This window comes from Meleagris gallopavo, chromosome 1 (genome assembly GCF_000146605.3).
Source record: "Meleagris gallopavo isolate NT-WF06-2002-E0010 breed Aviagen turkey brand Nicholas breeding stock chromosome 1, Turkey_5.1, whole genome shotgun sequence".
Taxonomy (NCBI): Eukaryota; Metazoa; Chordata; class Aves; order Galliformes; family Phasianidae; genus Meleagris; species Meleagris gallopavo.
The window spans coordinates 4,392,236-4,405,663 of record NC_015011.2 but is presented as its reverse complement, the minus strand read 5'-3'; the positions used below and the strand labels follow the sequence as shown (position 1 = coordinate 4,405,663).

The following is a 13,428-nucleotide window of genomic DNA, read 5'->3' as shown; positions in this document are numbered from 1 at the left end:
TCCCCCTCCCATTTGATTTGGGACATCATACCCATAACCACGCGCCTGCAAAAATGCAAGTATATAAAGTAAATCTCATTTTGAGACCGTAGGCATTCAGCAGGGGAGTCTCTCACTAACCCATGGCAGTGACCATGCTGGAGGGATGGTGAGGTCCAAAGGAGAGGCTGGATGGAGGATGCATCGGTGTCGGTGTAGTCAGCATGTGGCTGGAGTGACTGAAGGGTGAAATGTGGCTGATAGAGGACATGTGTCTGGAGAGGGCGGCGGGGTTAAAGGAGCTGCTCTTGGGAAAGTCTTCGAGGTTGTCATGGACCTTTTTGCACTTTTTGGATTTGCTAGACATTTTTCGGTTTCTGGTCTGAATTCCTTCTTTCTTCATAGTCAGGGGTCTGTTAATCTAAACAAAAATAAATTATTTTTTTTTGTGCTTCCATCTCTTCTCCCCAGATCACTGTGGGATTCATGCACCCTATGCCACGGGATATGCCCAGGTCCAGCCGAACATCCAGCAGCCCCCTCTTCGTCCTGCATAGCTCACACACCCCCAAAATTCAAATCAGGGCCAGAACCACCCCTGGGAACTGCAGAAAATTCCAGGTTGGATTGAAATTTGTAGAGATGGGAAGACAGAAAAGCACAGAGCCTCACAGGAGCAAAGCATACCCAAATAACTTGTAGCGGCTGAAAAATTTCAGCTATCTGCACATAAGGTAATTGCAGCGTGTTTAGGAATGAGACCAAACATTATCACCTTGAAATATTCCCTGCAGACACCATCTCACCCCCAGGCTCCCTGACTGATCTAAAACCATTAGTGACAGCAGCTGCTGGGATTTCAGTGCTACTAGGGGTCTCAAACTCTCCCAGGGGCTCAAACTCTTCATAAGACTGACAGGTATTTTGTATTACTCATACTTTTTAAGAAAGGTTTTTGCAACAGTTGGGAAGCATGCATAAAAACCCTTAAAAATCTGTGCTTGGGCAGTGACATGGGTCTCACAGTGGCTCCTCTGCAGAATCCCACCCATGGCAGAAGTCAAAACCCCATAGCACTGAACACTGCTTCTTGCAATAAATGTGGGTGCTGATGGAGAAAAGGGAGAAAAAAATGGATCCACTGTCCACTGAGAACTACAAGGCCAATGGAAGGAGGTTCCTGCAAGGATCCTGATCAGATTTTGATTCGTAAGATCTTCAGTCAGTGCAGGGAACAAAGCACATCCTTCTTTGAGATCACAGAATAGTTTAGCTGCTTGCTTATCGGTGCCTTTCCCCACACATATGAGAACCATTCTGTGAGTTCTCTCCCTAAGGAGGGAGGGATACAATAGCTCCCTGTTATATGCAGGGACAGAGGCATGGGGAGAGGAAAGACAGTCCCAAAAGTTCGTCATCTCGTTCTGAATTAGTGACCCCAGGCTCTCCACACCAGCAGTGATGAGAAATTTCACCTCGCCCTAAAAAATGGGCAATTGAAAGTCTGATTACCTCTGGATAAAGGCAGCCAGTGGAAGCAGCCCAGCTTGCTAGCAGCTGAAGGTATGCCAGCCCATGTGCAGAACCACAGCAGCCTTGGGGCAGCAGCAAGCCAAAACCTCAAATGTCATAGGCTTTAAATACAATATCATCCTTCTCCTTGACTTCCTGTCTTCATGGGATACACATACAAGGGAAGCCCTTTGCTTCAGCCTGTGATGGGAAAGCATTGCCTGCCTATTTCCAGTCACCCAGCAGGGATTTCTTGCCCGTGTTCAAAAGGCAAAAGGTGAACCCCACTGGGGAGCAATGTCACAGCAGATCTGGAGATCCTGATCTCCAATAAGAACAGCTCAGATCTGGGGAGACATACACAAATCCCTGCCTCCCCCGCTCATAATGAGGATTTGAACCATGATATGAAGTCTCAAGGGCATCCAGATTGGATTTCCGGGTAAAGCAGCAAACACAAGCTGAGGACCTGGTGGTGGCAAAACTGCACCAGCCTCATGCTGTGCTGGCTCTTGGAGTGTCCTTCAGAACACTGATCACCTCCTTAAAGTAGTATCTTTCATGCTTTGTTCAACTGCTAAGAACAGATCCTCATAGACTGTCATGTGAGCCTAAAGGATGGGAATATGAGTTTTGCTCAGGATGCACTGAAACAGTTTGCCCAGAGAAGTGGAGGATACTCTGTCCGTGGTGACATTCAAGGTCAAGATGGATGGAGCTCTGGGCAACCTTATCTGCCTTACATGACCCTATCCATTGCAGAGGAGTTGGAACAGATGACCTTTAAAGTTTCTTTCCAACTCAAACAATTCCATGATTCTATGATAAGCTATAGCCAGCCCTGCAACTGGGGTCAAGGTGCCATTCCAACTGATAGCATCATCCTGCTGTACTTGGCCTCACCCTCTTGCCAGGTATTTGACCCAAAGAGATAAGCACTCAGACAAATATCAAGAGAGGGAGACCAGAACAGCCACAACAGCAAGCCAGAAACATTTTCCACTGACTTCTAAGATTAAACACAGCAAAGTTAAAGGGGTCCCCGAAACATCAAAGGCACAAATCCATATCTGTTTCTGGGGGAGAGAAATGAGAGACCTGGAGGGAAGACCTTTCACATGAAAATTCATTGTGATAAAAATGACAAACACATGCTAAATTAAAATTAAACCACCCCAAAGCATGTATATGAAATTCATTAATTTCAGATGGAGCTAATTAATTATGGGCAGGAGTTACGTTCTTTGTTGTATCATATGCAAAACACTGACTGCTCTGCTCTTGGGACACTTCACTCTACCTTTGGATATTGTGTAACAAAGGTCGCTTTTGAGGACTTTTGCCAAAATCATTGATATCTTCCTCGTTTCTATGGGTGCAAGACAGTGTGCTGCATACCTCCAGCAAGGTACAAGCACTCCCACTCTGAAGTGAGCAAAGGCTGATCACACTTCTAAGAAGGACTGAAATAGCAAGGACAAGAACCCCACATTCAACAGATCAAATCCAGGGGATAGTCATAGACATTATAGGTCTGATCTTGCTCTGACTGAAGACAAAGGGATTTTGCCACTGACCTCAATAAGGTCCTGTCACTGAAGCGGATTTATCCTTTAGACATAGTCATTACAATGTTGGGTTAATCTTCCAGACTGGCTGTATCTTAAAGAACACTCTGGGATGCCACAGGATGAAAGGCGTCACATCAATGTGAAATATTAGTCATTCTTAATACTGGTGTTAATGGAGCCTGCTCTTGTTGAAGTCAATTGGAAAAATGTCAGCAACTCCACTAAATGTACCCCAAGACTATTATAATCATTGCTTATATCCTACTGACAAATGGGTTCACTTCAGCTGCGGGAATCAACAGTAAAACAAACTGATATCACTCATTAAAAAAAAAAAAAAATTTGAAAGAATGTTAGTATTATTTACTGCAATCCTTCCTGATGTAGGCTTGAAACGCAGACACGTTTTATCTTCAGATCAATCCATTAAAATACCCTAATGATCTGAAGGTCCTAGGAAAACTCATTAAACCGAAAGAAAAGACAAAAGGAGGAAAGGTAGAGGAAACTAAAAGAGTAAAGGCTTTCCTACTAGCCTAAATCAGAACGAAAGCATCTTCTGAGTAGCCAAAAGACTTCTGCAGTCATTGACACATCTGCACAGACACTCTGCTGCTCAAAAGGGAAATGCTATGGTGAGCCTGTACGCATTTCCAGCACCTCTCCTGGTGGAGATCCAACACAGAGACAAACACAAAAAAGTAGCAGGACCACCAGCTACATGAAAAGGTCTTGCACTTTAAAATACCAAACCGATTTCCAACAGCCTAGGAAATTTGTCTATGATCAACCACAAAACTTCATCCCTGCTTTGAGTTGACTAAAGTCAGTTAGAACAGCTCACCTCCTAGCAGCCAAAAACAGAAGAAAACTTCACGACGCTACCATTGCCTTATCACCAGTCACAAAAAAATTTAAAACATAAAGTCACTCACATACAATTTATAAAGCAGAGTGTGGCCTTCACAGCTACACACCTTGTAAGCCGCATTGGGCTGCAGAATAATGCCTCAGTACCGTGCCCTTGTAAAGCTTTAAAGCTGTGAGAGTGGTATTTTCAAGGATGATCTGCAGTGATGTTGCTAATTTTTCACTGTAGTTATAATTAAGCATCATCCAGTAGCAAAAATTAAAAAAGAAAAAAGAGGAAGAAAAATCTACCTATTCATAGTCAGATTTTAGTATCCTTGCCTAGTTCTATCATAGTACTCTAGGGAGTATCACTTAAGCAGGTCCCATCAGTGGAGCTGCTCTTAAGGCAAGATACTACTTGACTTTGGTAAGTAGCTGCACTGAGCTTTTCAGAAGCTGACGGTGTTTTTAATGAGTATGAAAACAGTTCCAATCTGCTCAAGGCCTGCCCTATGTCACAGATTTCACCAACATCCCTAAACAATGGATCAGGGGGTCGGTTCAGGCCAACTAGTTTCACAAAGTTAGTGTTAAAAAGAAAAGGAGAGAGGGAGCAGGTGCTCGTTCCTGGAGAACTCCAGCTTTCAGCTGCCTTAGGGGGAATTCCTCTAGTCTGACAGCTACAGTGCAGATCCACATGAACTTAACATTCTGTCTCCATTTCTAGACACAGGGAGAAACTGTACAGTCTTCAGGGCTATAAATGATCTCATCTAAACGCAGACATCTTCACCAAGTCCAACTAATGTTACCTGAGGTGAGACTATTCCCATTCAAGAGCTTTGCTGCAGCACAAGGGGAACAACTCAGGTAGAGGAGTCCCTACTGCTTGTATCCACGCTAGATGATTAAAATCATAGAATTCCTTAAGTTGGAAGAGAATTTAAAGCTCATCCAGTTCCAACCCCCGCTATGATCTGGCTACCACCCACCAGATCAGGCTGCCCACAGCCCCAAGCCAACCCGGCCTTGAGCACCTTCAGGAACGAGGCACCTACAACTTCTCGGGTAACCCGGTGCCTCATCACCATCTAAGCGAAGTCCTAACATCAGTAGCTACACTGCTACAATGACAACAGCACACAAAATATATTCCTTCACTGAAGATAGCTGACCTGGTTGCCTTCCTGCCATAAAAATAGCAAGCTAAGTATTTTCTTATGATACTCTGAGTTTTCACTCCTCGTGCCTGTCCAACCCTTCTGCTTGCAGTGATCACACAGAGAGTCTGATGACAACCTTTGTTTGCTACAAAGGGCTCGAAGGGTGCTGAGATGCTCGCCCACTAAAGGGTAAACACATTTTCCTTTTTTCCAAGAGAGAGATGCCTCTCACAGAACAGGTGAAAAATTAGCCTAGTTGGGTTTTCTTTTTTCTTCCTATTTAATCCAAACTTGTTTACTCATCTCAAAAAAACAAAGAGCTTGAAATAACAAGGGACAGAGACACCACCAGATTTGGCTGCCCCATGAAACCCAATCCATCTTTGATGTGCATGTGTGGGTAGACATCAGGGTAAAACATAGCCTGAGATTTCTACGTCAAACATAAAGCAAACGACCACTAGGAAAAAAAAAAAGTTAAAGCACAGAAATTGGAAGTCTTTTCCTTCTTCTGACATAATAATTATTCTAATGTCACACGTAGAATGAGAGTAACAGGAGTAGCCTTAAGACTCCTGTATTAGCAGTATTATTTGGTAGAAGACTTTTCAGATCCCTTTAGCTCTTTCCCTAGGGCACATATCCCTGGTTTCTGCAATCTGGCTTTGCATGGAGGTATTAGATTAAATCTTCCAGCCAGTTCATTTCATTACGTTTCTCATTCCTTTCCATGACAGATGCCTTAAAATTCATATCACAGGTTTAGCATACTCTACGACCCACTAACTAAATCAAGTCCCTTTTTGTTTAGGAATCGCTTGCGTCAAATGGGGCAACAAGAGACCTAAATAAATCACCTCTAGGGACTGGCAGAGGGACGGGACAAAGATAGCCACAAACCCAGGAAAGATCTAAATAGTCACTGGCACATTTTGCTTTTTTGGCGGAGTTTGTGTTTGCTGGAGGAACCAAGCTGTGCGTAGAAGGGGTATCAGTTTGCAGGATGGTGTGTTGTCTTTTCCAGCACGCTGAGCCCAATCCGCAGTGGATAACATGTCTCTCTGTTGATCCAGCCCTCCTTCCTTGGCTCAGGCATGGGACAGCTCTAACATTACCCACTGACAGTCCTGTTTTTTACCTTCCCAAGTCAGATCAACTACATTTAAGAGGACACTCTCTCATTGCTTCAAAACTTAAGGTTCCCAAAGGGATCCCCAAAGGGATAGAGGAAGTCTCAGCACCACCCGAGACTGGATGTCGTAGAGTCATAGAATCGTTTGAGTCAGAAGGGACCTTTCAAGGTCACCTAGTCCAACTCACGTGCAATGAACAGACACCTACAGCAAATCCCGAAGCCAAGGAAGAGTTTGAGCCACCCGAGAGTGGAAATCCTCAAACCAAGGAAGACTTTGGACCACCCAAGACTATAAATCCTCATACTAAGGAAGACTTTGAGCATGGAAGGGGAGGCCCTGCTACCGCGCGTTACCGTCACACTTACATTGTGCAGCTTGTAGTAGAGCCCACAGGCATTACAGACAGGATCGCCGTTGGCATTTCTCCTCCACAGGGTGGTGGTGGTGGTCTGACAGTTAGCGCAGGACGTGCCCGCCCTCCTGGCTGCAGACTGCGGGAACGGGTGGGACAAGAAGAGATAGAAAAAAAAGCATTAAAAAGATGCCATCAGCAAAATCGCTGAGAAAGAAAACATCAACCACACAAGACTGACGCACAGCAGCAGAGGCCTACAGAAACTGGCTTGTGAGAACAAATAATAATTCTGGCAAAAAGTCCCCGAGGTACTTTAATCCCAAATTATATACGAACTGAATCAGGTGCCAAAGGGCATCCTAAAAGTGAGTGCTAAACCTCTGATAGAGCTCATCAAAATAAGCAACGCTGGCACAGCCCATTCCAGAGGGGAAAATATTATTTAAATGCCAACATGTCTTTCCATCTTAATTCTCTCAGACCCCCCAGGGATCTAATTCTGCAGTCAGGGCCTGAACCAGCAATTGCTGGAGTCAATGGCATGAGTCACGATGGCTTCAGCCAGTGCCGGATGAGACCCACGCCATGCTCAGTGGGCAGCTGCTCGCTGGATCTGACAGCAAGCACGGCCCCATCCCATAAGTTCAGCTCTGCTTCAAAGGATACAGGCTCCAGATCGGAAATAACTGCGGCAAAGAGCGAGAATCCCAACTTTTTAATTACACCCTTCTGCAGCCTCAAACTTCATGTTTATTTAAGGACTGGTAATGAGGTTGAAAGAAGAATTTACCATTTCATAAAAAGGGAGGAACAAAAAAAAAAAAAAAGAGTATATGTGTCAAGGTGTATAAAGAAGCTTTTTTGTTAGCTGTGATAATGATTTAGGAAAGCCAAATTCAGCCAAGTCGCTTCCCATTCACATGCATGAATTCGTGCTTATCATTTAAAAACTCTGTAACTTTGGCAAACAAATTGTCCTTCTGCCACTGAGGGAGGAAAAGGAGTTTGCAGACTTTCATATGAATGCGCATGCATGCTTGCATGCGTGCAAGTGCCTACAGCTCCTAAAAAAGATCTTTAGATCCCACTCCTATCTCTTCTTCATCAACATGACACAGTCCCAGAGCTCTGATTTCATCCCGATGCACCGCTTTCAATGGGACTGCTCATGTGCTTAAAGTTAAAACATGTGCTTAAACGATTTGCCAGATCATAGCAATGCTTGGCACCTTGCAGAACTGAGCCTTTAATGCTCTCTTTTGTGCTCTTACTGTTTCAAATTTACCCCTCACCCCACTCAGCCGCACACTGTAGCACGTCCAACATTTAAAAAAAAAAAATACCACATCTTTGGAGACTGTACAGCAAACCCAAAATGCAAACATGGACACTGGCACAGCGCTAGCATTAATACCAACTCTTGTTAGGTCATGTTGCAATTTTAATCATAATTGAATGTGGCGTAGGTGGAGAGAGGACGGGTTGGTTTTGTTTTAGATAGAGTAGGAATTTTTTTTCTTTTTTAATTACACACACACAAAAAAGGACTATCTGAAAAAATAAATCACACTGTGCCCACAAGCATTAAGAAGAATTGCAGAATGCCCAGTCTGACAACAAGAGGCTCTTACCAGGCAGCACGAAAAGTATTCTGCCTGCAAAAAAAGAAACCATCTGAAGAAGTTGAGGCACCCCACCACCAAAAGCAGAGCCTATCGGACAAGTTTGCACACAGAGGCCTTTATCCCGTCCTTCTCTGGACTCTGCCACGGCTCCAGATTTGGTTCCCATTCAAATCACCAGGTTGATGGACATACCTGCTCACAGAGCTGCACACCCACCACAACCCAGGGGCCAGGCATAGGTGGCTCGGAGGCTGGCATGACTCTCTGTGGCAGCTTTGAATTTATCAGACCCAAAAATCAAGCCTAAGGAAATTTCTTAAAACCAGCGATATTTGACTCAGCCCACACAGGGGAAACATCCCCTTTGAAGACATTTGGGGTTTCAACACTGCTCACCATAATTTCTCGGATGGTAAATGTGTTTAAAGGTATGCCTCATCCCAACTACCTTTTCAGGATCTCAAGCAAATTCTCACCTGCTAATTTTAAATATACCAATAAATCACTATGTTCATTATCTTCCCTAAAACCTAATCCATCTGTCACATTTTCTCTACAAAACCTTGGCGTTGTTATCTAAATATTTTAAGCCCTGCACTCTTTTCGTCCCAGACCGTAGCTTTCATTCTGTGCTAATTTAGACCAGAGACAGCAACAGCGGGCAGGAAATAATGAATAATAACACTATTTTCAAAGCTCCGAGCAATGGGACTGACACTCATCACCAACCCAATCGTGTCCATGTCAGTAATGGGATGACTACAGTCACACTATCATCTACAGGACCAGAGCTGGTTGAGCAAAGACACAACTTCATGCTGGAAGTGCTGACAGTGATGGAAAGGTGGAACCAAGGAAGGTGCAGAAGGAGGAACTCAGTGCTGATAAACATGCTTAAGGGTTGGTTTTGGTGCCTACATTTACGCGGAGTATCCAAAAAGCTGCAAGGGACAGTTTCCTAAAATCATATTGCATGTGTCAAATCCCTCTGAGAAACCAGCCATTATTCTTCCAAAACCAGTACGGACATAGAAACAGAGAGCTCTGCATCCATGTTGGCAATGAAAGAAGAAAATTCAAAGGAAGACTTTGTCTCAGCCAGGGGCCATGAAGGAGCTACCATGGCCTTGGATGGGAGCACTCTCCAAGAGTGCCAAAACCTCCAGATTCACAGCTTTCCCCCCAAAACAAAGTAGAGCTGCTTGAACCTCCTCAGCCTGCAAAGTTCATCCCATCATTCCCCATAAATTCAGCCCTACAAAGACTCCCATTGAATTTAATGAAGCTTGGGTTCCCAGCATCTAGGGATTTATTTGACTTCTCTATCCAGCCCATCGGAGTCCTGTCATTAGCTACAGTGCACTGGGATCAGAGCCTACAAAACCAGCCCAAGGTCACACAGGAAACTTGTGGCAGAGCAAGAGGTGCACACCTCTGCTCCCAGCCCGCTCACCTCCCAGAGCCGGGAGGATCATTCAAACCACAGACATGCATGCTTCCACATCCTTGCACAAAGAGATGCAAATGCAGAAGGTCTTGATGCATTCTGATTTTTTTCTTTTTGAGAGGGTTAGCAAGAAAAATAGAAGTAAATGGTGTTAGAAACATTTTCCTTTTTCAGACAGTGATGAAAAAAAACAAAAGGATAATAAAAAAATCTGAAGTTCTCATTTAGCAAATGCTGCATGCAAAGAACAGGAACTTTTTTGTAACTCAGACTTCAGCTAAAATGCCCAAGATAGGAATGATTTTGCAAGACCAGGTCTTTCTTTACGTTTTTCATTCTTTTTTTCTTTCTTTTTTCCCCCAAGAGTGACCTTTCAAAATGTATTTATTTATATATTCCATTTTACATGTGCCGAGCTTGGGGTAATTCGGGACATTCTTTCATGGTTCCATCAGACACTTTGTGAAAGCTCTACCCCCTTTCCAGCCGCTTTCCTATCCTGCCTCCCCCTCTGCTTGTTTGGATACGCTCAAGCTCCTGTGTGTTTGGGCTGGGGAAACAGAGCTGTTGTTTATGAGTTATCTCCAGGGCTCAGATATCCGGCAGCTTTTTCCTAGGAAGTTGACTTTACACATAAAGAGAGAACGAGGGAAAAAAAAAAGAAAAAGAAAACGAGGTATGTGTGCTTAAGACAGAAGGGCTGGCGGGAAGGAGCAGAAGAGAACAAGAGAGTTGCCCAAAAAAAATTAAAAATCCCAATCCGTACTTCCCTCCCTAGAAAGCCTTTCCTTTTTCCTAACGAGGCTGTGAAAGATGAGCCTGAGTCAAAGGAGACCAACATTTTTGTTATAAGGGAAAAACACTGAAAGTCTGTCCCCAAGCACACATGGCAGAGCTCCACACCAGCACTGTCCCAGTCAGTCCATCAGCCCCAAAACACCACGGGGATGCACAAGTTGCTTTTCCTCCACCTTCCATTTTTAATCCTAATGTGACCAAATGTGCCTTGATTCAAAACACTCAATAACTTCCCAGGCAGGGAACATATTTTTTCCCCCACTTGATATATTTTTCCCCTTGTGGTTTGCCTGATTATTTGCCAAATAGACTTCAATGCATTTATTAGCCATGCCCACAGCTTCCAGACCTTTTTGTGGCTTCCAGGTGAATTCATAAATAGATCACTGGGGATGCTATAACGTATCGCCTGTATATATTACGGTCCTGAGGCCTGAAACTATTATTTCACCATTACTCCAAATAGTTACCCATGCATTTCACTTTCCTCCAGCTTGTGTGGTTGTGAGTGCACACTCAGTTTTGCACCCTCACACACTTTGCCATGCCCTACATTGAGATGGCAATGAGATGGCGACAGTGGCAGTGCTGAGGAACAAGTGACCCTGCTCAGATTCCTTCTGTGTTACCACCAGCCAACAGGAATGGAAAACACACAGAAAGAAATTTTCAGCTTCGTTCTCCTGTTATCTCTTTGGTCAACGGGAAATGTCTTTAAATAGAGCTTTCACTCTTGGGTCACCATCCAGGTGCGCTGTGCAGAGGCTGCCACCCTATTGCAACCTGGGAGAAAACTCAGTCCTGGCTTACAGAAACCTCTCGATCTTGATTTTTTTTAAACCTGTATCATGTTTGCAATAGGAATAGACAACTGAGGCCCACAGCGCGTGGGATCATCTCCCTGAGCATCCTCCATCCCAGCACTCAGACACAGTGCATCCACTTTTTGCGGCTGAATGAGCTTTCCCTCTCCATCCCAAGCTGCAAACAAGAAACAAAAGTGGCAGGAGAAAACAAATTATATACAATAAAATAAAACCACTCACCAGCCTTCTCTTGGGTTTGATCAGGGGTCGGTTCTGCCCATTCATTTTGTGATACAGTCCACAGGCGTTACACAAGTAGTGCCCGGTGCCGTCTCTTCTCCACAGAGGGGTTGAGGTAGCCCCACAATTTACACACTCCCTGCCTTCTGGAAACAAGAGAGCACATAGTTCACTTAGGGAAAACAGTGGTGAAAGAGGATAGAGAAATCTCCCCCCTGCCCCAGAATAACTCCAAAAGGCACTGTCTGTCCTCTCCGAGCTCAGGATGCCCAAGAGCCCAAGGTCATGGTTAAGAGACAGAGGTAGGGGACTATCAGTCCTCATGGGGTCTGATCCTCCTCCACCACCCCAATCCTGACACCTCACGTCTCCTATGCTCTTTAAGAAGAGGTAGGTGATGGTGACAGCCCCCACCAAAACCCCCCGGCAGCTCAGGGGTTCCCTGGAGCTCTCCCCCGCACATGGGTCCCTCTTGATGAGAGGAAGATGAGGAGCTGGTGGGTCTCTGTCACCCCTTGAGTTAGAAAAAAAGGGGCCTATGACCCTCCTGAGACAGATGGATGCCAAATATATGTCCACAAACACCTTCCTAATGCATATGTGGACCCTGGGTTCACTCCTTGAGCATCACCCTGGTTCCCAGTGGGGTGCATGAGCCAGAGTGCTCTTCCTTTGGTCTCAGATCAAACTCCCAAAATAATCACGGCCCAAGCACCAGAACATCTCTCCAGCCCTAGTCAATCCATAGTCACTGGGCCAGTACCCACTATCGATTTGTTTGCAATTTAGCTTTCACTGCTTAGCCAGCGGGGCTGCAGAAATCCTTCTGTCTTCCTCACTATACGTACAGATCATGCCCAATATTTGGGACACTGAACAGTTTAAAGTCTTTTCCATCTTCTACTCCTCCTTTTCGGCACCCTTCTGTCTCAGTTACGAGTGGACTCCCCCAGCCCACTGGCTCCCAGGATTTAGGGGACACACAGTACCTCCCAGCTACTGACAGAGTGAGTGGTTTCATGTTGTTGTTATTTTATTTCTTGCACCTAAAGGCACTCCCAGCCCATCTGAAAGCAGCAGAAACACTCAGCTGGCCGAAGCAGAACTAACCCAGCTCAGCAGTGGGTTCGAGCAAGAAGCACCCGCGCCCTAACCACAAACAGCAGCCGTTTTTCCAGAGCCTTTGTGCTAAACCTCCCTCCCCTGCTCCAAAAAATAATCATAATAATGAAATGTTAATTTGCATCCGTTTCTCCCTCTTTCGTCCTTCGCAAACACCCCCTCCCTTCTTTTCACCCGGACCCATCCCCCTTTGTCTGCGAGCTTCCTAGCTTGCTAAAATCGACTTTAAAAAAAGAAGAAAAAAGAAAAAATAGGTGTTGCTCTTGGGGTTGGTTTATCGCAAACCGCAGATGTACTTTCTAGAAGGTAAAGTAACAGAAAGTGGCAAAAGGAAAACAAGAGGAAGGAGGAAGAGGGGGGCAAAACGGTTTGAAAATCCCGCGCAGCCGCTGCCCCGCGGTTCGGGGTGAGGATAAAGCGGAGCCGCAGCGGTCGGGTCGGGTCGGGACCGCTCCCGGAGCTCCCGGGTGGGTTCACTCCGCTCTGGTTAAATGGAGCGGTCGCTCTGAGACCGTTTATGTCTCTGTCCCTCTCTTTTGTTTCACTCCATCTCTCTCTCTCTCTCCTGCTTTCATGTACAAAACACACAGGTCTGAGTTTTTTTGTCACTCTAACCGCATCCGGACTCTATTAAAGTTCCTGGCGCTGGATAAACAATGCAACTGTCGCGTGCAGCAGTCTGAAAATAATTGGATTAGCTCAAACATATCAGCTAAATAGAGACAGTCCCTGCTCAGACAGACAGAGTAAATGTCACCCTGGAAAAACCCTGAAAACTGATCTCATTCATGCCAGGCAACCCTGCAGCAGCCTCCACGGAAA

The 13,428-nt window shown here is 45.1% G+C and overlaps 1 protein-coding gene across 2 annotated transcripts in view; it reads right to left on the bottom strand.

Moving 5' to 3' along the window:
- Nucleotides 1-13,428, bottom strand: part of GATA3 (GATA binding protein 3) — a 17,545-nt gene continuing 4,117 nt past the window's right edge. Inside the window, exons 3-5 of one of the 2 annotated variants that reach the window (XM_010714587.1) lie at nt 11,485-11,630; nt 6,579-6,704; nt 1-400 (exon numbers count right to left, since the gene is read on the bottom strand). In XM_010714587.1, coding sequence (XP_010712889.1) covers nt 116-400; nt 6,579-6,704; nt 11,485-11,630 — 557 coding nt within the window. In that variant the 3' untranslated portion in view covers nt 1-115. The remainder of the gene's footprint in view (nt 401-6,578; nt 6,705-11,484; nt 11,631-13,428) is intronic. The other variant, XM_010714644.1, reaches the window with a different exon arrangement.